The 23080-nt window shown below is 39.5% G+C and overlaps 1 protein-coding gene across 1 annotated transcript in view; it reads right to left on the bottom strand.

The window, feature by feature from the left end:
* Positions 1-638: 638 nt before the first annotated feature.
* Positions 639-23080, bottom strand: part of Adam28 (ADAM metallopeptidase domain 28) — a 105575-nt gene continuing 83133 nt past the window's right edge. Inside the window, 8 exon segments of the mRNA XM_052734247.1 lie at positions 639-3498; positions 4718-4786; positions 5453-5531; positions 6451-6559; positions 14058-14136; positions 14457-14537; positions 17246-17405; positions 20253-20355. Of these exon segments, the coding sequence (XP_052590207.1) occupies positions 3448-3498; positions 4718-4786; positions 5453-5531; positions 6451-6559; positions 14058-14136; positions 14457-14537; positions 17246-17405; positions 20253-20355 (731 nt within the window). The 3' untranslated portion in view covers positions 639-3447.

Here is a 23080-nt window from a genome sequence, read left to right as displayed (position 1 = left end):
TACACACATCACATCACACATGCACACTCTACATAATGTGTGAGTCAGCAAGTTAACTCAGTGGGTAAAGGACCCACACAGTGGATGGTGGATGGAGACAACTAACTCCTGCAAGCTGTCCTCTGGCCAGCACACACATACATAGCAAATACATGAGAATAACGTAAATCTGTGGCTGGGAAGAGCTATTAATGTAAGGAAACATGCAAATAAATGAACAGAAACAATGGGGTTGGGGTTGTAAATGTTCCTACTAAGCAGATTTAGACTTCATAGGAAATAGGAATGTATATCCAGGTCAGATAAGGTGTTCTATTAAGGAGTTCTATTATAGTCTGTCTTATCCCCAAGATTCAAGCATACTTAAGTAGCTCCATACTTAAGAAACTTCCTCATGGAAAGAAGGGCTCCAATAATGAGAATTGTTTGATAGGTGGACTCTAGAATTACTGGATGTTGAACTGTGCTCTTGGATGCAGACTGAAAACAACATCGGGGGCAAATCATGTTGGCAATGAATGTAACAGGATAAATATAATAAAGGAAAATGCGACCATGGTAACAGGAGAGTAGGCACCTTGGTAATGGCAAAGCTAATTCACGAGAGAAAACCCAACTCAACATGGTTTGGACAACAAGGAAAATTTATTGATTGTACAAAATGTCCCAGCAAAAAGTGGACCCAGTTCAACAGTTGTTAATCTACGAGTTCAATAAGATCTTAGGAAGTTCAGCTGAATTCTGTTTATCTTTCTGCTCTATCTTGTCCACACCATCCTTGTCTTCAGATCACAGCACAGCTGTAGCAGTACCAGATGTCAACAACCAGAAGAAAGGATGAATGGGGAAACATTCCTCAGAAATTTTCCAACATACCCCCTCCCTCATCTCACAGGGACAAAATGGGGGGTTACCCATTCACTTACAAATCACTGGCAAGGAAATTTTGATTGTTACAAGTGGGTTAGCATAGCATGTATGGAGTTACATCCATTGTTCTAAAAATGAACAGCTAGATAAAATCAGGATTCTGAAAGCAAGGCAGGGGAGTGTTTGGTACCTAGCCAACCATATTTGTTCTACCATCTGTCCATGAAGCTGAAGATGTTATGGGTAGTGTGATTCTGTTGTTGACAGACCATCTGATTATTTTTTACAATCCAGGAATCTGGATGTTTATGCAAGATCTCACAATTTAAAAATTATTTCTTATAAATTCAAAACAAATTAAAAAAGAGCTGTGTGGTCAGGATCTTTGATTTAGACCAAATAAAACACATCTGCAATCCAAACCTTGCCTGTATGTCACCAGTTTATAATTTCTGGTTTATGTTCATTTCTTTAACTGAACCACTCTCTATTTAAAAAGAGAATCTCACTTTAACCACACCAGTAGTTAGCATACAAATAATCTGTGATTAATTGTTTTAACCAAAACATTTTACTGTATTGTAGGAAACTCCCAAAATAGCATAATTAGTTAAAACTTTACAAGAAAGGGTATCAAAGACATATAGAAGAGGAAGTGCTTACATATTTTTTCTTAACTTGATGTTCTGATTTGACAAGTTAAAAGAATTGAGGCATTGCTACTTACTTAATAATGAATGCACCCCCCCAAGTTTCTTATAATTTTGTTATGTTATGTTTTCATTAGAGGGGACATCAATCCCTTCCAAATGAGGAAGTTAAGATTATCAAAGATATTTAAAAGGTCAATGTCATAGTAAAACAAAGGAGTGGGTGATTAACTAATTAGAGTTTTATAGTTTATGTATTTCCTTAGCCATCTTCCTATGAGTATGGAAAGGCGATTATTTAAACTATGGCAAAGATTCTCAAAAGTGTATCTCTCTTGAAAATTTTAATATCTTCCAAATACAGCACAAACCAGGCAATGTTAACCTGAATGTCGAGGGCAATAGTAATAAGGAAGTGAGCATATCTCTTTTCCATCCAAAACATCCAGGCTTCCAACCTGATCATGTGATCCCCAACCCTGCCTTAGCTGTTGACTCAAACATTTGCATTTGAGTCCCTTAAAGAAAGAAAGACTTCTCAGATGATCAAAGCATCCTAAAAATTTAGGATAGATATAAGTTGAAGCTAATAAGAAAACTAAAAGAATTCCTTGAAACCCTGCTCTCTACTTTATAAACTATTTAATACATCAACAATGAAGAATTAGGAACAGCAGGTCAGGAGGGAAGGTGAGACAGCTCTCACTCTGGGATTCAAATGCTCCTGTGGGCAGTTAGCAGAAGGAGGACAGAGGCAGGAGGGATTATGGCCATAGGAAAGTAGACCATGGCAAGCAGCCTACTAAGAAGATGAGATGCAGAAGGAGTTATGGATGTAGGCGAGCTTTCTGTGGGATGTTGCATCTATTCACACAGTTCTTGTGCATTAGTATGAGAAAGTGAGGAACTGGGGTCACCACAGCTTTGCAGCTGTGATTTTTCAGTCTTCCCTTTCTTGGTTATTGAAAAACTTACAATCAAGACACTTGATGTCAGTCCCTGTCCCCGAGTAAACACCTTAGAAGACATGGTTGGGGCTTTTCTCCTTGGCACTGGGGTGATATGAGACAATCATAGTTTCATTGTAGTTCTCTTAAGTGGGTGAAGAAGTGGCTTATTTTGAAAATAGGAAAATAAAGTGATTTGTGTCACTAGGGTAAAACAGAAAAATAAGTCAGCCAGTAGAAATGGCATGTTTTCCCCATCCTAGCCAAGCTTACTTCCTTCATGAAAGTACTGCCTACCTCCTCACTGCTCACTTAGGTGCCACCCAATTTCCTGGGTCCAGTTCATTCTCCAAATACAAGGGTCAAGGGTCTTCTGCTTCACCAGCTCCATTCACATTACATCACAATGTTTTCTCAATAACATCGCACACTTTGACACAAATAACATTTGATGAGCTAGGCATACCAGGCACGTGTGACTTATTTGCTTACTAAAACTGCAAAACATCTTGACAAAAGGAACGTTGGCTCTTCCTCTTTTACTTACAACAGAGGGCTAGGCACGAGGAACTACTCATGAGTAGATGGATTCTGCCTTTTACTTAAAAAAACACTTTACTTATTCCAACTTGCCTTCACGTATCTGCTTCCCATCCTCTACCTCTTACAAAAATAACCATCGTTTCATAAATATCTAATCCGATGTCCTCCAGAATGAGCATCCAGAAACAATTCCTTGGATGACATTTACCTTATACAATAGATATACTAATTATTTCTCAACAGTTATGAAATACAAGAACTGTTTTGTCATAATAAAGATTCAGTAGCCAGGTGAAATCACTATAGAAGGAGGCCTTGCCTTTCCAGGTTCTCCAGAACAAATGTGTTATGATGAGGTTAGAGTAGCCTCAGGAGCGCTGACAGAGACTGTGGATTAGAGACAGCAGACAGAAAATCCACCAGTGACCGTCTGATACTTACAAGGAAACAGGAATTGGTGGTGGTGGGAAATCTGGCTTTGTGATTAGCTAGTAAGAAAATAAAAAGGGAAAATCAGCTTGGAGTAGGTTCTTCAAAATGTGTGCGCATACTGAAAATGTTTAACTCTTCTTCAGGGACAGAGACTCTGGAAACTTAATCATGCAAATAATTCTAAACCCACGAGTTTGACACTTTCATTTAGTTGCCTGCATATAATCTAGACATAAGCACGGTGTCAACAGCCTTGTGATGACAATAGTTACTGTGGATTAATTTCTGCATCCACACAAGCCATATGTTAATGTCCTAATCCCCAGCATGATGGTTAGGTTTGGTGGCATTCACCTCTTGCGGGGGGAGTTCTCAGAATTGGATCAATGAAGATACAAAGCGATGATTGTGTATCTCCTTTGCCTATTCTTTCTCCCCTCCCCACTTCCCTCTCCATTCCATACCCACCCCCAACTGATAGACCAGGAAGCCATCCTCACTGGACACCAGGATCTTCCAGATCCTCAATGTTAGAATTCCTAGTCTCAAGAATGGGCAGAAATAAATGTTGTTTAATCTATATTTCCTATGCTATTTTTTTTTTGCTGTATCAACCTGGACTAAAAATGGATTCTATGGAGCAGAAGAATTGTACTGATTGGTTTTTGCCAACTTAATGCAAACCTAGATATATCTGAGGAGAGAAAATCTCAATTAAGAATGTGCCTCTTTAGGATTGGACTGTAGGCAGATCTATGGAATATCATCTTGATGAATGATTGATGGGGAGGGCCCAACTCATTGTGGGTGGTGCCACCCTTGGACAGGCAGTCTTGACTTGTATAAGAAAGCAGGTTGGGCAAGCCATTGAAAGCAATCCAGACAGCAGCCTTCCTCCTTGGCTTCTGCTCCAGTTCCTGCCCTGGTTTCCCTCAGTGAAGGACATATAAGCTATAAGCTGAAACAAATCCTTTTCTCCAAGTTCTCTTTGGTCGTGATGTTTTAACTCAGCAATAGAAACCCCAGCTAAGAAATGAATATTCTACATTATCAACTTCCACGTCTAAGTTCTTAATATAGGGGATGAATTCAGAAGTAAAAACGTATATTCCTCCATTTAGCATTTTAAAAAAATTTGCAGAAGAATTTATATTTTACATTAAATGCATGCAAATCTCAACATTGTTCTGAATCAATAGTTGAGCACTGTGGGTTATGTCTTTCAGGAACATTCCCTTGAGGTTGGACTGGATGAAAGAGAAGTTGCTAACTCACGACATTTGGTGGAGGCTCATTCTCTTCCATGGGTGGATCAGACACATGGAGCTTCTTCATCTGACTCATCTAAAATAAAGAAGTCCAACTTTACACCAAAAGCACTAGGTGCCAAAGCACAGCCAGCAGAAGAGACCCCAGCAGCCCAGTTGTAGCATTTACAGGAGAATCTCCCCAGCACTTCCAGGAAAGTGTCACCCCCATCAGTACTGATGCTATGCTATCGATCTACTTCAGCTCAAAGCCCTAAACACATAAGAGATGGCAAGGACTGTAAGTGTCATGCATGTTACATGGTTGATCATACAAACATACACATCATTTTATGTATAGAGGAGTTTACCACGAGTAGTAATTAATGAGTCAAAGTGGACAGAGTGAGAGGGAGTAGGCAGCAGGATAGGTGGGGAAGAGGGACAGGGAGGGACGGGGAAGGCAGGGAGGGAGAAGCTGTCAACATTTCTCTCCTTTATTCTCTTTGTGTTTCACAAGCCCTTTCATCAAGGGCTTTTTTTGAAGATTCTTTTTTTGTGTGTTAACAAAACACGAGGGGAAGTTGACTGCGTACGTGAGCATAGAGCTCACAGTCCTTGCTATCTTCTGATGTGGGGTAGATTTCTAGGCACTGCTGTGCCCAAATGGCAGACACATGGTCAGAATAATATAACAAGGAAGTAAATTATAAACTTGTGCCATCACAAAAAAAAAAAAAAAACAGTCCAAACCTGAACTCACCTCCTGGGGTTGAACTGCCTTCACCTTTTGCGGTTTACACTTCTGCTTATGCAGCTTGGCATCTGTGGTGGACGATGGCCTGTTAAGTAAAAACAGGTCCTGTAAACTAAACAGCACCATCAACATGCTAGAAAGACTCAACAGAGGATGGACAACTTCCTCTGCCCACTGTGCCATGCTCCACTACTGGGCTTCTGTGTTCTCCCAGCATTCCGCAGCTGTTAGTTGAAAGTTATCTACCATTATTATCCTGTGATTTGTAACTACTACTAGACATTTTCTTTTTGTTTCTTGATCCCTAATGGTGATGATGTTAAGCCAACTTTTATCTAAATCATGACATTTTATTATTTTTGATTCATTAAGTATTTCCCTAAGAGTCATTCTGTATGGTGTATAAGTTCCACCAAAATAAGTCAGTCTTGGAGAAGATGGAAAATGATCTTGCTGTGTTAAGATGGTCTTTGTAAGAGAAAGGATCTGCATGCCAATCAAGCCTCAACTTCTCACTCTGGAAGAATGCAGAGAGCCCTTTGGTAACCTTTCTGTCTCCCATTAAAAGTGAGTTCCATAGCCTTAAGAGACGTAGAAGTCACGTTTCATCCAGAGAGCAGGAAGACTGCAGCTGCTGCATGAAGTTCTCTCAAAGATTAAGTGAGATGATAGAAAAGCCTCAGAGCAATCCTAGACAACTGTCAATCAATGAATGTGCTCTCTTCTATTCTTATAGCAAATGCAAAAATATTTGATAATGAGGCCCAATGTCACTGTTGTTATTAATTACAAAAATAGCCACTCCAAGGAGAAAAAGATGTGTATCTGGCTGCGGGAGATTGCCTAGTCAAAGGGACACCTAGTCTCTGATCGATGAAAAACATACCTGTGCACTTTTCTTAATATTTGAAGTAAAATAAAATTAAACCTGAAGGATTAAGTCATAGAATCCAATGTCAAATGCAGTAGAGGTTAAAGGATCCCCAAAGAACATGAAGGCTCACCTCTGAACTCTCTTCTGCTTCCTTCTGGCACTTTGGTGCCGGATCACTATAGCAACCACCACAAATATGACTGCCAGGGGGAAGAGCACGCCAACCACGATGGAGAAATCTACAAGAGAGAGCACAGGAACCCTCCTGAGGACCAAGGATCTTGTCACACTCCAGTCTGTTTCTTTCCTTCCTTCCTTCCTCCCTCCTTCCCTCCATCACTTCCTCCTTCCCTCCCTTCTTTCTTCTTTCTTCCCCTCCCTCCCTTTCTTCTTTCCTTTTCAGAAAGGATTTAACCACGTATCCCAGGCTGGCGTTGTACTCACTATGTAGCCCAGGCTGGTCTCAAACTTGCTGTGATCCTCCAGCCTCAGACTCCCATGCAACAGAATTACAATGGAATGCCATTGCATCTGGCCTGACTATTTTATTTGCCACAAATTTTATCTAGCTTTTACCATATGAACCTGTCTTCCTGGGAAGTTATATATAATGGTCAACCTTCATTGTCATCATGTCTGTAGAGGGAGAGGAGGGAACACCCACTCTGAACACAGGCTGGGTTCCCAAGCTGAATTGAAGAGGGGAATGAGCTGAAAACCCTATGGGTACTACATCCATTCATCTCTCTCTGCTTCCTGACTGCAGGGACCATGTGACCTACCACCTCTCTGTTCTCCCACTGCTATGTTTTCCCCACCATGATGAACTCTAACCTCAAAAGTGTAAGCCAAATCAAGCCTTCCTCCCTTAAGATACTTCCATCAAGTATTTTGTCAAAAGAAAGAAAGAAAGAAAGAAAGAAAGAAAGAAAGAAAGAAAGAAAGAAAGGAAGGAAGGAAGGAAGGAAGGAAGGAAGGAAGGAAGGAAGGAAGGAAGGAAGAGGACACTAACAGATTGGTAAATGCAAACAGTGTTGATCATGATTGTGGTGCTAATGTTAAAACAGCAAGTAAAATTCGATAGGAGACCTTCCATAGGAGGCGGGTCAAATATCTTACTGGAAATAAGAAGGGAAGGGAAGAGTGGGAGGGAAGAAGGGTGGAAGAGAAGAAGGGTGGCTGCAGAAACAGGAGAATGGAGGCTGGGAGACTACAGGAGGATACGGAATAAGGAGGATGTCAGAGCAGGAAAAACATTTTAAATCCAGCTTTGGAATGAAATGAGAAGAAAATTGTAGCTGTGAGATGTTATTTCCCCTGTTGACAAATAAATAGCAGAGGTATGAATAAAAACATGATAGGGGCACAGTTCATGCTTTGTCTTTGTTCTTTACCCCTGAGTCTAAGTAATAAATTCATCCTGGATCCTTTGCAATCTCAAGTGTTCATTTCTCTTCTAATCGTCTGAAACCAACAGAAGCGGGAAAGCACACACGTCTGAAGAGCAGAGGAGCCACCGCTCTTGGTACATAGTCCAGGAGCAAGACTGACAGCTCCAAAAATACAAGAAAAGCTTACATGTGTGAAGACAAAACACGCAGGCAAAGGCAGACGCCTCAGAAAGCAGGACTCAAGGTAAGAAAATGGTGTTTGTTCGAATGTATAATTCTCTTTAGCTTCCATAAAGCCATTGTTCAAGGAAATCAAAGAAAAACCAAATGCTGTGGTATTTCTGCTAGACACAGCTTAACTTCCAAATGGGGGTGAGTGGACACATTTGAACTAATGTCAGAATAATAAGTATTTTAAGAACATTATATCAGAGCATTTGGAATACTATCAGTGCTTACAAACACTCCAAATCTGAGAGGACAGAGTTGTGGCTTGGGGTAAAATAATAATAATAATAATAATAATAATAATAATAATAATAATAATATAACAATATAATAACAATAATAATAACAGACAGTAAGTGTGCAATTTCAGATAGAAATAATTGAACAGTAAATCTAGCTTCTTCTATTGCTAGTAACGGAGGTCTTCAACAGCAGATAGCATGAAGCTTTTATAGAACAACATCCTCAATCCATGAAAGTACTAAAAACTGGAAGATTTTCTTTATAGACATTGATGAGGTAGTAAGAATTTAGAAAAATATAAAGGAAGGAGAGTCAGTTTCTTTAATGGCGTGACCCTCAGTAGGTCAGCACACTCCAGGGCAGGCCCTACCTCCACTCCCAAGAGTGGACTAGATGAGGAAGAAGAGCAGAAGAAGATGATGACAATGACTGGAAGTTGGGTAGATACGGAGGTAAGAGGGGGTGACTCTGGGAGGACGGGGAGAGAGGAGTCAATGCTATCAGAATGCATTGTATGGGATTCTCAACATAGTAATACAAATGTAATTTAAGAAAAGGCAGAGATGATGGCGCATGCCTGTAATCCCAGCACTCAGGAGGCAGAGCCAGGCGGATCTCTGTGAGTTCGAGGCCAGCCTGGGCTACGGAGTGAGTTCCAGGAAAGGCACAAAGCTTTCGAGAAAAAAAAAAAAAGGCAGAGATGCAAATGACCCCAGAAAGAAGGTTCAGATGTAACTTGGTAAGAGAACGCTTGCCTAGCATGCGCGAGGTCCTGGGTGCAATCTCCAGGACTGACAACCAAAAGTGAGAGGCAGGAGGAAGGGGAGGAGGAAATGTTTAGAAACACAGAAAAGCAACCAAGAGCAAATCCTAACAGGAACTGTGCTTTGGATGATAGTGGTGTCCCAGTATATGTTTATGGACTACAGCTAATGTGCCACTCTACAGTGGGGGTGTAGGAGTGTAAGAGAACCCCTGTGCATTGTGCTCGGTGTTGCTATGTATCTAAAATCGCTCTAAAAGGAAAATCTAGTTAAACAAATTAAGAGATGTGGGAAATTTTAGGACATCTAATAAAAATGCACACCTTCCAAATTCATAAAAAGAAAAAAACAGTTAATAAAATGGCCAACTGGTTTATAATACAACACAAAACAAAATTTAAAAAAGAGTAAAAAGACACTTCAGTGAGGCAAGGGACAGAGAAACTGCACAGTATATTGAGGGCTTGTGTTCCAGTACATCAGTAATTTGTTCTCCCAAATAAATTTTGAAAAATAAAGCTAAACCCAAAGGTATATGAGATAGCAAGAATTTTTAAAATGCATGATTTTCTTAAAATATTCAAGTTTCAAGAGAATTAAAAAAGGATGAATGTAAATGTGAAGATATTATAGCAACACCAAGAGATGATGAATTGTGGTTCAGCTATCTTGGTCTCCGGGAACCGTAGACTTTAAAAGGCAAGAAGCCATAGAGACACACAGCATCAGTGCACTGTGGTGACAGTGCTAATCCACTGAGAAGATACGAGCATACTAAATATGTATACAAATAATACCATGATTTCTAATTACATAGTCATGGAGAGTGCCAAGTTATAATATCAAAATGAAGTCAAAGGTTCATTTATTTTTATTTTATTTATGTATGAATGTATGCATGTGCACATGTATGCATGTGCACCTTATGAATGTAGTACCCAAAGAGGCCAGAAGAGGGTGACAGATCCCCTAGAACTGGAGTTACAGATGGTTGTGAACTGGGAGGGCTGGGAATTAAACCATCATTGTCCATAAAAGTAGCAAGCGCTCTTAACTGCTGAGACATCTCATCAACCCCCAACTACACCTTTTAGAGTGGTTATTTTTAAGATTTCTACACGGTATTTGGTAGAACAAACAAACAAACAAATAAATAAATAAATAAATAAACTAATAGTTGGGATTATATATGAGCAACGGTATAGACCAACCTGGTACACAGAACACATGTAGTCACAGGAGGACACAAATGCAAAGTTCATGTTTACATGTTTTCTGATCATACACAGAAAATCTGCACACACGATTGTGTGCTAAGTCATAATGAATTTCAGCATATACTCCACTTAATATATTCTCTGATTACCATGTAATTATTCTAAGTATTAACTAAATAATAACTAGGAAAAACCCCAATTTTCTTGCATGTTAGGAAGCAAATGGTAGTAGGGCAGTGGTGGGGAGAGTGAGGGGTGAGTGGGATATGTAATAGTCAGCTATAAATGTCCCTGCTGTATCACACACTAGGGACAGTATAGATAGAAATTCACCACACAGTTGAAAAATTTGGAACAGGGATTTATGAGTACCTTTGACCATAAAGAAATGATGAATGTTCTTTATTGTACTTTATCTGTTAATATATGTCTGCAGCATGTTTATTTTTTTTTTTTACACACATGTTATGGCTCTTTTGATGTGGATAAGAAGTTAGTTTTGCTCATGCTTTTAGAGCCTGTGATTAAGACCCTGGGTAGTGAAATTGAAACATGACAGCCATGTTTATAGAGAAACTAGAGTCTGCGCAGAGACAAGCCTGCCCCTGACTTCTGCTAGGGTGGGTCCAATTAAAAACAGTGATTTCCTGTCATATACCTAACAACTTAAAAGCTATATGTCAAGCTGGAACAATAATTGTGCATTTATATTGGCAAATCACACTGTTTCCTACTTGTGGGCACAAATTGATTCATTAGAAAAAAAATTTGTGTGGTATGACTTTTCAAACTTCACTAAGTAAATTTTAATTATTTCAATAGAAGCCAGGAAAAGTAACAGCAGATTATAAAATAAAATTTTCTCAGCCAAAATAAAAGAAACGATAAGTGTTTGAAGATGCAGTTGTGTTTAAATTGACATCAGTATTACATGATGTAAACATGTACCAAAATATCACACAGAATCTCATAAGTACATACACTTTTATGGTTTTCCCTGACAATTAAATAAGGACAAAATAAAGCAGTGTATATTCCAATGCAGTTATGAAAGTAGAACTGACTTAAAAACCTAATCTTATTCCTGTGGGCTCCATGATAGCATCTTTATTTATTTCTATATAAATAGAGATATTTAGTGACATAAATAAGTGTTCCTAAATACAATTTAGAAAGTTGGGTAAAGACAAACTTCCTAAAAGATTACTCATAAGTTTAGCAAGTTTTGCGGTCTTAAATTGTTTATTGGGTATGAAGTCTGCTACAAATATTACTTATAATATTGGCGACAGTGGGGGCAGAGAGTGCTGTGTCTTCTCCCAGCTGGGTGGTAAGAACCACCCACTAAATGGTGGAGCTTGTGGCCCCTTCCCAAGGCCAGAGTTCTTGCAGCCTGCAGATGTCAGGCCTGTCTCTGTGCTTGTGGACTGGCTGGATGATCCGCTGGGTGTCAGTATTTCTTCTGAACTTTATGGAATGAATTAATGAGGATAATGTAAAATTTGTATGTGTAACCTTTACCAACCGAATAAGAGTTCAGAACTCCCACAGTTTAACAGATAAATAAAAATAAAGGTTTCAAGAAGAGAAAAGTCACAGTTGAAGGTTATGTTAGTGAAAATTGGAATCATCAAAGAGCTTTCTAATTAAATAGTTGATTCTGTTCTGAATGTACCCCCAAACCCCACCACAAGCATGATAAATTGCAGATAATAATATATTTGTATCATAATATCATATAACCTTAAAAGGTAAGGGAGTTTAGAATCTCCAAGAAGATAAGAAGTAAAGGAATTGAGTAAACAGAAGGAGTAAGTTGAAGCATAAACATTAAAATTAAATGTTATTCTTTTGTTTGAAATGCCTAAAAAGTATTTGAACTTGGGACAAACAGTTCATTCATCCCTAACCACATCTCCATTCCCACCCTCTGTGTACACAGAAGGGTATTGTTTCATGAACCCTGGGACAAAGCTCCAGGAATCTCTCCCTAGCGTCATTGGGACTTGGTACAGGAGTATCCAAAGCTGGTTGGATCTGGCCCCAGACACCCATCTCTAACTATGCAGAGAAAGGAGTTTAAGGAGTGCATTCAAGAAAAAGGGAAGAGAATTCCTAAAAAGCTCTCTCTCAGCTTAGAGTACTCTTCATGATGGCAACCCAAAGCAAAGGTTCCCACGCTGGCTCATTCCCTCCTTGACGGCCTACAGGGTGGCCTGCCTCCCACTCACAGTCTTATCTTCCACCCAAAGAAGTATCAGGAGGAGCAACAAAGACTCGAAATGCAAGGAAAACCCACATGGGCCAGTTTGAGTCAGTTTATTCCCTGGTCTAACAAAGACAACACATGCCAAAGAACACGAGTCAAATGAAATGTGGGCAGCATGTGAGTGAATGGGAGAGCACATGTAAGTAGTATGCGGGTGAACAGAACAGCATCTGTAGGCAGCATGTGGGTGAACAGGACAGCACCTGTAGGCAGCGTTTGAATGAATAGGATAGCATACTTCAAAATAAAGGAATATAACTCAGTGAACGGGACCCAGACCTACCATCATACTCCAAGTCATGTTCTCAGAGAGTCTTATGAATTAACATTACCTAGCACTATGTCTACTGTGGAAATGGAAAAAACATAAAGCAAACAAGAGAATATGATATATTCACGTAATGTTATAAATGAAAAGTTTGAAAATACTTTTTTATATGAAGACTGGCAATGTAAGGGTGTTGAAAATATGATTTGAATGTTGCTAAAGAGACTTTGGGATGAATTTTATGTGTCAATAGCTACAGAACAGATATTTGAGAAGATAGGAAGAAGACAATGAACCCTATATACCAGGGTAAAAGTCAATAATACTGTCAACCTGATGGATCTAGGATCATCTAGAAGACAAAGCTCTAGGAGTATCTGTGCGGAAGTTGCTAGATTAAATTAAATGAGGTAGTAAGACCTACCCTAAATGTTGGTAGGGCCAGAGACAAAGATCAGAGATCAGTCCTAAATGGGTGTCTTTTTCAAACCCCCACCTCAAGGCTCAGGGATCTATGCAGAAGAGGACACAAAAAGACTGCAGGAGCCAGAGGTGATGGGTGACTCCATGGAAACAGACCATGTACACACAACAGGACTGATACACATGAACTCACAGAGACTGTGACAGCATGCACAAGACCTACACAGGTTCAAACCAGACAAACTCCCAACAGGGAGAAGAGGGAGTGGTCACAAAGTCCCTCCCCTAACCAAGAAGCTCTTTGTAATTGATATCTGCTGGGAGAGGGAAAGTCAGTTTTCTCAAGTGGGGTCTCCCTGGGTCTAGCAATCATACTCTGGGACAAGCCCAGAGTCCAGGAGTAGTTGGCCAGCACAAGATGGACTCCATGTGTTTCTGCGCGGTTTTTGTTTTGTGTTGGTATTTTTGTCTTATTTCTGTTTTACTCTATTTTTTTTTTTTTAGTTTTGATTTTTTTTTTGAGAGAGAGAGAGAGAGAACATGAAGCTGTGTGGATAGGGTGGTGAAGAGGATCTGGGAGGAATTAGGGAAAGAGAAAGAATATATTCAAAGTACACTCTATGAAATGAATTTCAATAAAATAATATTTTTAAAAGTGAAGAGGCAGAGAGGTGAACACCAGCATTCATCTTCCTGCTTCCTGACTGTGGAAGCAATGTGAGCAGCTGCCTCATGCTTCCCCCCTGCTACCATGACTTCCCCAACATAATAAATGACATCCTCCAACTGTGGGCCCAAATAAGCCTCACATTTCTTGAGTCAGTTTTATTGGGCATTTCTTGTCCCAGCAGCAGGAAAGTGACTAACACAAACACAGAGGAAGAGGTTGGCAGAAGGGGACAGGTTCTCAGGCCAGAGATGCAGGGTTACCTACGGAAGACTGTGGCGGAATCCTCACAGTCTGGAGGGGCCCATCCTTCCTTGCATTGGCACTGCAGCTCATGGTCACACACCTAGTGGAAGAAGGATGCTGTGTCACCATGAGACTTAGTGCACCATTCAAGGCCCCACTCTCTCACAATGAAGTTGATTTTGACGTGAGAGGGACCCCTGCTCTTCTGGCTTGCATCTGCTCAGATGACGTATTAGTGGCATGCAGAGATTTCAGTAATGGGCTCTCAGAGGCTGTGCCCCATGCTATGTGCTCCTGAGTGTCAGATAAGCATAATAACTGTGATCACTGAGTGCTGAAGGTATTATTTCAGCATCATCCCAACAGAACTGAAATTGTGTAAGGCTTATCAAGTTGGGGGTATCTGCTTTCCAAACTTACTGCATGCCCCTTGCACTTCGAGGAGCAGTTGGCTGTCCTGTATGTCTTCTCCACATCTACACACTCTGCATTAATGCACACCTGAAAGGACATGGAAACATGAACTTGATGGAGCATTTCCAGTGGGTCCATCTCTGTCAATGACTGGCTAGATTTGAGTCTTCAAACTGTCATCAATGCTATGTCATCAAACTCACCTTTTTAAGGAACTTTTTATTAGTTCATTGCTCCTTGAGAATTTCCTACAACATGTTCTGATCATATTTACTGCCTCCAACTCTTCTCAAGTTCAGCCCCTACCCACCCAACTTTGTGTCTTTAAAACAAAAGAATCAGGACCAGTTTATGCTGTCCAAATATTCTTGAATGTGTGGCCTTCCACCAGAGTCTGGTCAACTTTCCAGGGAATACGTTTTTAGAGAAAATTATCTGTCTTCCACTAGCCACCAAATGCCAATAATACCTCAGCTAGGGGCGGAGCTTTGTGCCTACCTTCCTCCTATTTGTTGGGATTTTGTCTGGCTTGAGCTTACACTGGTTCTGTTCATGCTGTCACAACAGCTTTGAGTTCATATGAGCAGATGTCCTGTTGTGTTAACTTAAGATTTATTATTATTATTAATAATAATCTATATGTCTGTGAGTGAATATCATATGTATGCAGGTGGCTGCAGAGGCCAGAAAGGAGTATGGGACTCCCTGTAACTGGGGTTGTATGCAGTTGTGAGCTATATGGGTTTGGGGAACCAAACTTGGGTCTTATGGAATGGCAGCAAGTGCTGTTAACCCCTGAGTTAATAGCAGCCCAACATTTTAGGAAATAGCCCTCAACATTTTAGGAAAACACTAGCAGGTTTTGAGAGATCAAACTCTATCATTTTTAGTATATAATAAAATATGTAGAAAGCTCTGTTTAAGATGTCCTTGCTTCCTTCCTGGTAGGTATTTCTTTTCATCTAACAGCTCCTCACATTTGGAGCTATTACTGATCAAAGAACTAAGCATTGCTATAATTAACATCTGGAAGGAAGTGCTGGGATCACATTACACACAACGCTACTACTGTAACATCTGTGAGTGGAAACTAGCTGCCATTCTTCTTTTTCTTCTCTGTACCATTATCGGAGGAGCGGGTGTTGACTGAGCACCCACCAGTTTTAAAGCATGGAAATTGACAAAGTTTGTCTTTAGGAGCCTGAATTACCTTACTCCCAATAATTTGTCTTAGTTTTATCCATTTACCTGCAAATTGTGTGCTTTCATTTTTCTTTGCCACTAATATTCCATTTTGAATACATACTGTATCATCCTTATCCATTTATCTGTTGATGCACATCTAGGTTGATTCCATTTCCTCGCTATTGTGCATAGAGTGGCAATGAGCATGGGTATGTAAATGTCTTTACAGTAGGATATATATTTCCTTTGTGTTTATGTCCAGGAGTGGTATAGTTGTTTCAGTTTCCTGCACAAAGCCTACATAAGATCAAGCCAATCAACATTTCTGGCTGGATGTAGAAGATAATCTCCAGGCCCTAGCCTGTATTAAGGAGCTATTGGAAAATTGATAGATGCTGGAGAAGAAAGAATCATTCTTCTTTGAGTGTGTGACAACTGGTAGGTTTCACGATCTAGTGTATGGCCCTACACCCTTGCACATAAGAGCAATACTAATAATATTTAGTGGGTTATTAAAGGAAGGAGGATGAGGAAAATGGTGAAGGGGGGATAATAATGAAGTTATAAGAGGAAGTGTTGGAGAGGATACTAGCAGAGTTAGAGGGAGAAATGGGGGTGTATCTGATTATATTTCACTGTATACATGTCTGAAATTCTCAAGAATAAAAAAGAAAGATGCCCTACCAAAATATTTATAGAGTTCAATAATATGATCCTAAGCATGTGGTGGGCACTTATTAAACACTATTGAAGAGATGGGTGTAGGCATGCCCAAATCAAAGGCAAAAGTGTATCATGAGCATGGAACTTCATGGAACATAGCAGGTGGCCACAGGCGTTGAGTGTGGCGCTGTTCTCATTCCTTTCTTACATTTAGATTCCTTGTATGATTGTATTTGAATAAAATGCTCTGCTAAAAGCAAATGGGAAACTTTCAACAGTAAAGATCCAAATGTATTGAAGTAGAATTCAAGGGTCACTACTAATTTGAATTATTTGACACACAATGAAGATGGCTATAGACACATGACTTTATTAATGGGATGGGTATCTATGTGCTTCCTGGGCTGACCAAGGCTTTGCTTAGTCCTGTGGGTAAACTTAAACAAACATAGGTTAACTGTGGTACTTCCCTGTCCTTTTTCAGGTATGCTACAAGATATTGGGTGATAAAAGTCTAGGCAATGAAAATTCACATCATGTCAGTGGCCATAATTATGCTTCAGAGTAAAATTTCCTCTTGTTAAGAAAAGATGCACAAAGGACAGCCTGGTGTTTCCTGCTTCTGCAGCGCTGGATGGTGAGCATATATGTGAATGTGTAGAGAAGCAATACTGAAGATGGCAGGAGGCAAGGAGAGACAGTTTTGGTCCTTGGTGGTAGCATTGCATCACTGAGTTTACCGTGCAGACTCTTGTATCTCTGAACTCACTGTGTGAGTTAATAATTGTCCTAATTATTTCTGTCTCTGCTAGTTCTCCTGTTCCTCTACAGCCTATATCATCCTAGCAGCATGTGGCCTGTGATTACAGAAATCATAATAAACAGTACTTATTTAAAATCCAGGTATGTGTGGGACAACGAATTGTGGACGCACAATTTCAACTCGCCTTGTTATTTCCACACTTGGTTCCATTGGCCACCATGTCTATTCCTTGACTGGTGTCTTCGGGATCGAATAACTTACATGTCAGGAAAGATATTGTAAGTCCTTTCCATGGCAGATTACCTGACCCGCCTTCACAGAACAACTTCCCACACATGGCATCACTACAAACAACAGCAACAACAACAAAATTACAAATTGTATCCCAGGATTCAAATTTCAGTCTTATACAAATGCAAAGCAGCCTTTGCCTATCAATATTTAAAAAATAATATTTCCTGTACAGCAGTAACTTCTAGTTGTATCTATGTACAATGACCTTATTCTGCACTAATAGGACCCTCGGATAATAACAAAATGTGTTGTTTTTCAAATACAGATCACTTTACAACTAATTTTTGCCAATTACCTAATGGGGGTCAGGGCAGACTCTTAAGACTAAATTCTAGAAGGTGGCCTTGAATAAGGGAACATGCCCCATTTCTGGGCATTTTTTTTTCTCAGTTTAGATGATGGAGTGTGTGCTAGACTTAGTCAACTTGACACAAACTGCAGTCACCTAGGAAGAGAGCATCTTAATTGAGGAATTGTCCCCATCAGACTGGTTTGTGAGTGGGATAGTTTGTTGATTGAATATTGATGTAGGTGGGCCCAGCTTCGCTGTGGACAGTGCCATCCCTGGGCAGGCAGTATTGGGATGTGTGAGAAAGCAAGATAAGCAAGCCAGAAGGAGTGGAGAGAGTAATTAAAATTCCCCCAAGGCCTCTGCATCAGTTCCTGCTTCCAGGTTCCTGCCTCCAGGTTCCTGCCCCGACCTCTCTCAGTGATGGACTGTAACATCGGAGTCTAAGTCATACAAATCCTTTCTTCCAAAAGGAGCTTTTGGTCAGAGTGTTTTATCACAGAAATAGAAAGCAAACTAGGACCTAATGTCTTATTGGTGGAGTTGGGGAAGCAATCACTGACTGAGAGAAGTGTTTGGGGATGGAGCTTGAGGATACACAAAGGGCAGATCCCTGACCTTACAAAGGTGACTGGATAGCCATTTATTTTTATTATTTACTTCAATCAGATAAACTCTAAAAGATAAAAGCCTCATTTTCCACAACAAAGTGGTCTACACAAAGCCAGAGGTCGCTTACATCTCGAAGTACTAAATGTGGCCCTCAGAGATCTCCCTCTGGGTCTGTAGGTTAAACTGCTCAACACTCAGGGAAGCCATTACTGACCACCAGAAAATTCCAGAAAAGTCAAAGCCCAATAAGGTCACAGTTAAGAGCTTTATGTGTTATTCAGAGGAAGCTTGTGAACAAGTAGTCTAGAAAGGAGAGAACAGGACTTTTCTGTGATTGCTTGTGGTTAGAGAAAATGTGGATGGTAAACTTAGGAAGCCACAGCTTTCCCAAACTCCACTGGGTATTCTTCAAGAACCAGAGGATGATTCATGGCAAACCTGTAAGCCCGGTGCTGGGCACAGGAAATGTGGAGATAACTGCCCACCACAGGCAATGACTACTAAGTGACTAGGTGGTGTTTGGAAGAGGATCAAGTGTCTGAGCATCATGTTACACTCATGATCCGCTGCTAGCACAGCTGTAAAAACTAATATACTCACTGGCCATAGAGGAGGGAGGAACCAGCCCTACTCCCTTCCCACCCCACGTATTGCTTTGCTGAACCCTGTATATTGCCTTTTCCACAGCTGTTTCATTTTTCAATCTGCTCTGAATTCCTATGAAGAAAAGGTCATCCTTCATAGTCTGTCCTTTAGGCCCAGATCCCTCCAATGGGTCTGTACAACCCGACTAATTTGTTAATATTGTCTACCAATATCAGTGTTCAGTAGAAAAACTCCCAAAAAATGCTCCTGCTGTTCAACCTTTTGTTATGAGTTATATCTACAAAATTTGGACCAGGCGTAAACATTTGATCCACTATTATACCCCTTAGAAGGCAGGAGAGACACTTGTCTGTGAAGTGTAATTGCTGTTCCCTCACAGGATCAGAGGTATGTTTCCAGCAGCACCCTTTTAACTCCAGCTGCAGGGGAAATGATGCCCTCTTCTGGCCTCTGTGGGCACTGGCACACCTGTGGCATTCACGCACAAACACATCCTAATATACATAACTAAAAATGAATTAAAAACAACATATTTAAGTTGAATTTTAAAGGTCCTCTTAAAGTGGCAGAATAAAAACATATACAAAAATCTCAAGTTCATTTGGTGTGATTTTTACCTATCTTTGAGGATATCAATACTGAAATTAAAATGAGTGTTTCAGGTGAATTGTTGGCCATTTTTCTTAGTATAGTCTTTCTCATGCAAATGTCAAGACAAATTTAAATACAATTATATATATGTATATGTATAAATATATTATTTATTATATATCCTATAGTATATATAATACATATATACATACATATGCACACACATATATTATAGTGGCTGTTTCTCTGGGTAGATAAAAATTTCTACCCTGAAACTCATAATGAAAAGCACTAGATTGAAAAAGTACCTAAAGCATATCCACTTTCTTTTAAAATATTTTTCTAGATGTATTTATTTTATGTGTGTGTGTGTGTGTGTGTGTGTGAGAGAGAGAGAGAGAGAGAGAGAGAGAGAGAGACAGAGACAGAGAGAGACAGAGACAGAGAGAGAGAGAGAGAGAGAGAGAGAGAGAGAGAGAGAGAGAGAGAGAGAGAGAGAGAGAGAGAGAGACTGTTTGGCCTGCCTGTGTATATGTGTACCACTCGCATGAGGAAGTCAGAAGAGGGCTTCAGTTCCCCTGGAACTATAGCTACAGATGGTTGGAAGCCTCCATGTGGGTGCTGGGAATTGAACCCAGGTCTTCTGTGACAGCAGAAAGTGCTCTTAACTTTTGAACTATCTCTCTAGCCCAGAAGTCACTTTCTCTTGAACTAGAATAAGCCAACAAACATGGGAGGAAATGTGCCATTGTCCCAGTGGAGACTGTGGGGAGAAGATTCAAACAATACTGCCACTTACTTTGCTTTGCAGGGCATGTGTGTGCCGTTCTCTATGTGACAGTATCCGTACTTTGACCCACCTTCATTATGCTGGTAACATGACTTATTTGCAACCTTGGTTCCTGGGATCAGGCACAGATGAAAGTGACATATTTGGAGAGAAAATAGATAGGAAATGTAATATTATAGAGTACAAAATATAAAGTTAGAGTACAAAATATAAAGTTAGCATTAAAAGTACAGATTGAATATCCCTTATCCAAAATCCTTGCAACTGGAAATATTTTGGATTGCAAATTTTTTATACTTTGAGGTATTTTCATATATACCTTGAGATAGCTACAGAATAGGACCCACCCCAAAAGTAAAATTCATTTACTGTTTTATACATATTTTAAACACATAACTACTGGTTGTTTTACTCATTTTTAGAGTACCTGAACTTTAACCTATTACATGAGGATCATAAACAGATGTTGACATTTAAAATAATTCTGTATTTTGGAGCATCTAGTGTTCAGATTTTTGAGATCAGGGATATATTGTGTTTGTGCTATTTTGGCATACTTCTACTGAGAATTTGCAGATACACAAGCCTCAATAATCTAATGTCAGAGGAGTAAGGTAGAATTTAAAATGGTCTTTTAAATATTCTGTTATAATTTCTATTTAGGTATTTGAAAATATCTATATGAGTTGCTGAAGGTTAAAAATTTCACCCACATAGAAGACGTAGCCAGAGAGCTGCTGTCGTTGCATCATTCTGTTCAAGACCAACAAGCATCAATAGTCAGATATGAAACGCAGCCACAACAACTAGCAGTTAAGTTTAACCAAATGTCTCCTGTGTGCCAAGTACAGTGCAAGAATCAGACCTTCCATTTCCCATGTAATTGGCCTCAGACAGCCATCAGATGGGCACAAAGCTCCAAGGTTCAGAACTCAGGCTTTAAGCACAATTTAGCAAGAGCTTGAACTTGGGCAAGTATCTTACTTAAGCACTGAGCTTGCTCACCTATATAATGAGAGTGTGTGGTGTAGTTCATTAACTCAGGTTTGATGAGATAATTAGCTGAGTGGATCTGTGTAAGCCACCATGAACAGGGCCTGTTCAGTAGTATGTGGGTTCTTACTGCTATTCTCAGGTTATCCAGGAGGAAGTGGAGACCCACCCCAAGTTACACAGGAAGACAGGAAGCCAGCTTCACCCACCTCTCCCCAAGCCACAGACTCAGGCCCTGACTCAAGTTACCCCACTCTGTGATGAACAACTCGTAAACTCTGGCAATCTGGATATAAACTTTTGAGGGATAATCAAAAAAAGTAAAATGAGCAAAAGCTTATGAAGAATTTGTTCTGTTTTCAAGAAAAAAAAGAACATATTGATTTATAAACTTGAAGTATTTTTAATGAATTTTATGTTTTGCTATTCAAGATGATAAAAACCTTTGTAACTATATTTCTTGGATTATTTGGGCCTTAGCAACATATTAATTCCTTATTATAACAATATGGATATATTCTGGGAACAAATAATCCAACATATAAACAAAGGAAATGTCATAGTAAAAATCCCTAACTTCTGAGTTACAGATTCTAATATTTTTGAAAGTATCATTCATGTACCCGCAATCAGGTACCTTTGTAGCTAACTTTTGCCAGCCAGTAACATCCTTATGCTTTTCCTAGACTTTAAACATTTTACAGTACAACAAAAACATGGGGCTGGAGAGATGGCTCAATGGTTAAGAGCACTGGCTCCTCTTCCACAGGTCTTGAGTTCAATTCTCAACACCCACATGGTAGCTCACAACCATCTATAGTGGGATCTGATGCCTTCTTCTGGCGTAAGGTCGTACATGAGGATAGAGCACATATATATATATATATATAATCTTTAAAAGAAGAAGAATCAGTGTTAGATTAATGCACTACCATTTGTTTGATCCATCTTTATTCTTGGATTTTAAATTCCTCTTCAATTACTCATTGCCATAAAAGACAACGTTGGAGGAAAACTTTTCATTGATAAATATTTCAGAGTTCAGCTGCTGGGGAAAAGGAAGGCAATGCAGTGTCTTTGGCTGTGTGTGTAGTTTTCCAAATCTTCATCTCTAAACATTTCCCTAATCCACATTTTGCCAGTAGTGTGTGGTAGTAAGTGAACATTCTGTGCCATCTTTTCTAACACCTGTAGCCAGTCTTTAGTGCCTTATAAATTCAGAAGGTTAAAGGTTAGCTTATGTTCATTAATACCCTTTATAGAGCTATGGAGTAAAGGCAGTTTTAGTCTTTATTGGTTGGGCATTTTCATTTCCTTACTATAACAAAGTACTTATTATAGCATGATCACATTTTCACTACTTTGAGTTTTGATTCCCAGGAATATCTTGAGGCTAAAAGTGTGACTTTCATTATGAATTCATGTTACAAACTTTTTCAGATTAATTTAAAATAAATATGATCTTTTATGAATCACAAAATTTGGAATTTGAAGACAAATCTAGCATTTCATGGTGGCTACCTTTGAATGAACAATTTAATGGTCTTCTCCATCAAATAGCCAATAAATATGTTCCATATTAATGCAATAGATAATTTTGATACCAACTTAAGTCAGGCACTGAAAAAAAAACTATGGAGAAAATATTCTGGATCTCTGGATGAGGAGGTAACAAGACTTGGGATGGAGCCAGACAATAGAGTCATACAGAAAAAGTTAATACTCATTTATTACTAAGTAATAAAGAGGACATGCTGAGCTTCACTTATGCACGTAGGGTTTTCTTTCCTTGGGTTTCTGTCTCCTGAGGACACTAGTCAAGGATATCTGAGAGTAACCAGCAG

The sequence above is a fragment of the Peromyscus californicus genome, unplaced genomic scaffold (assembly GCF_007827085.1).
Source record: "Peromyscus californicus insignis strain IS unplaced genomic scaffold, ASM782708v3 Scaffold_12__1_contigs__length_115047231, whole genome shotgun sequence".
In the NCBI taxonomy this organism is placed as follows: Eukaryota; Metazoa; Chordata; class Mammalia; order Rodentia; family Cricetidae; genus Peromyscus; species Peromyscus californicus.
The sequence above is the reverse complement of the archived record's forward strand: the minus strand, read 5'-3'. Positions and strand labels throughout refer to the sequence as shown.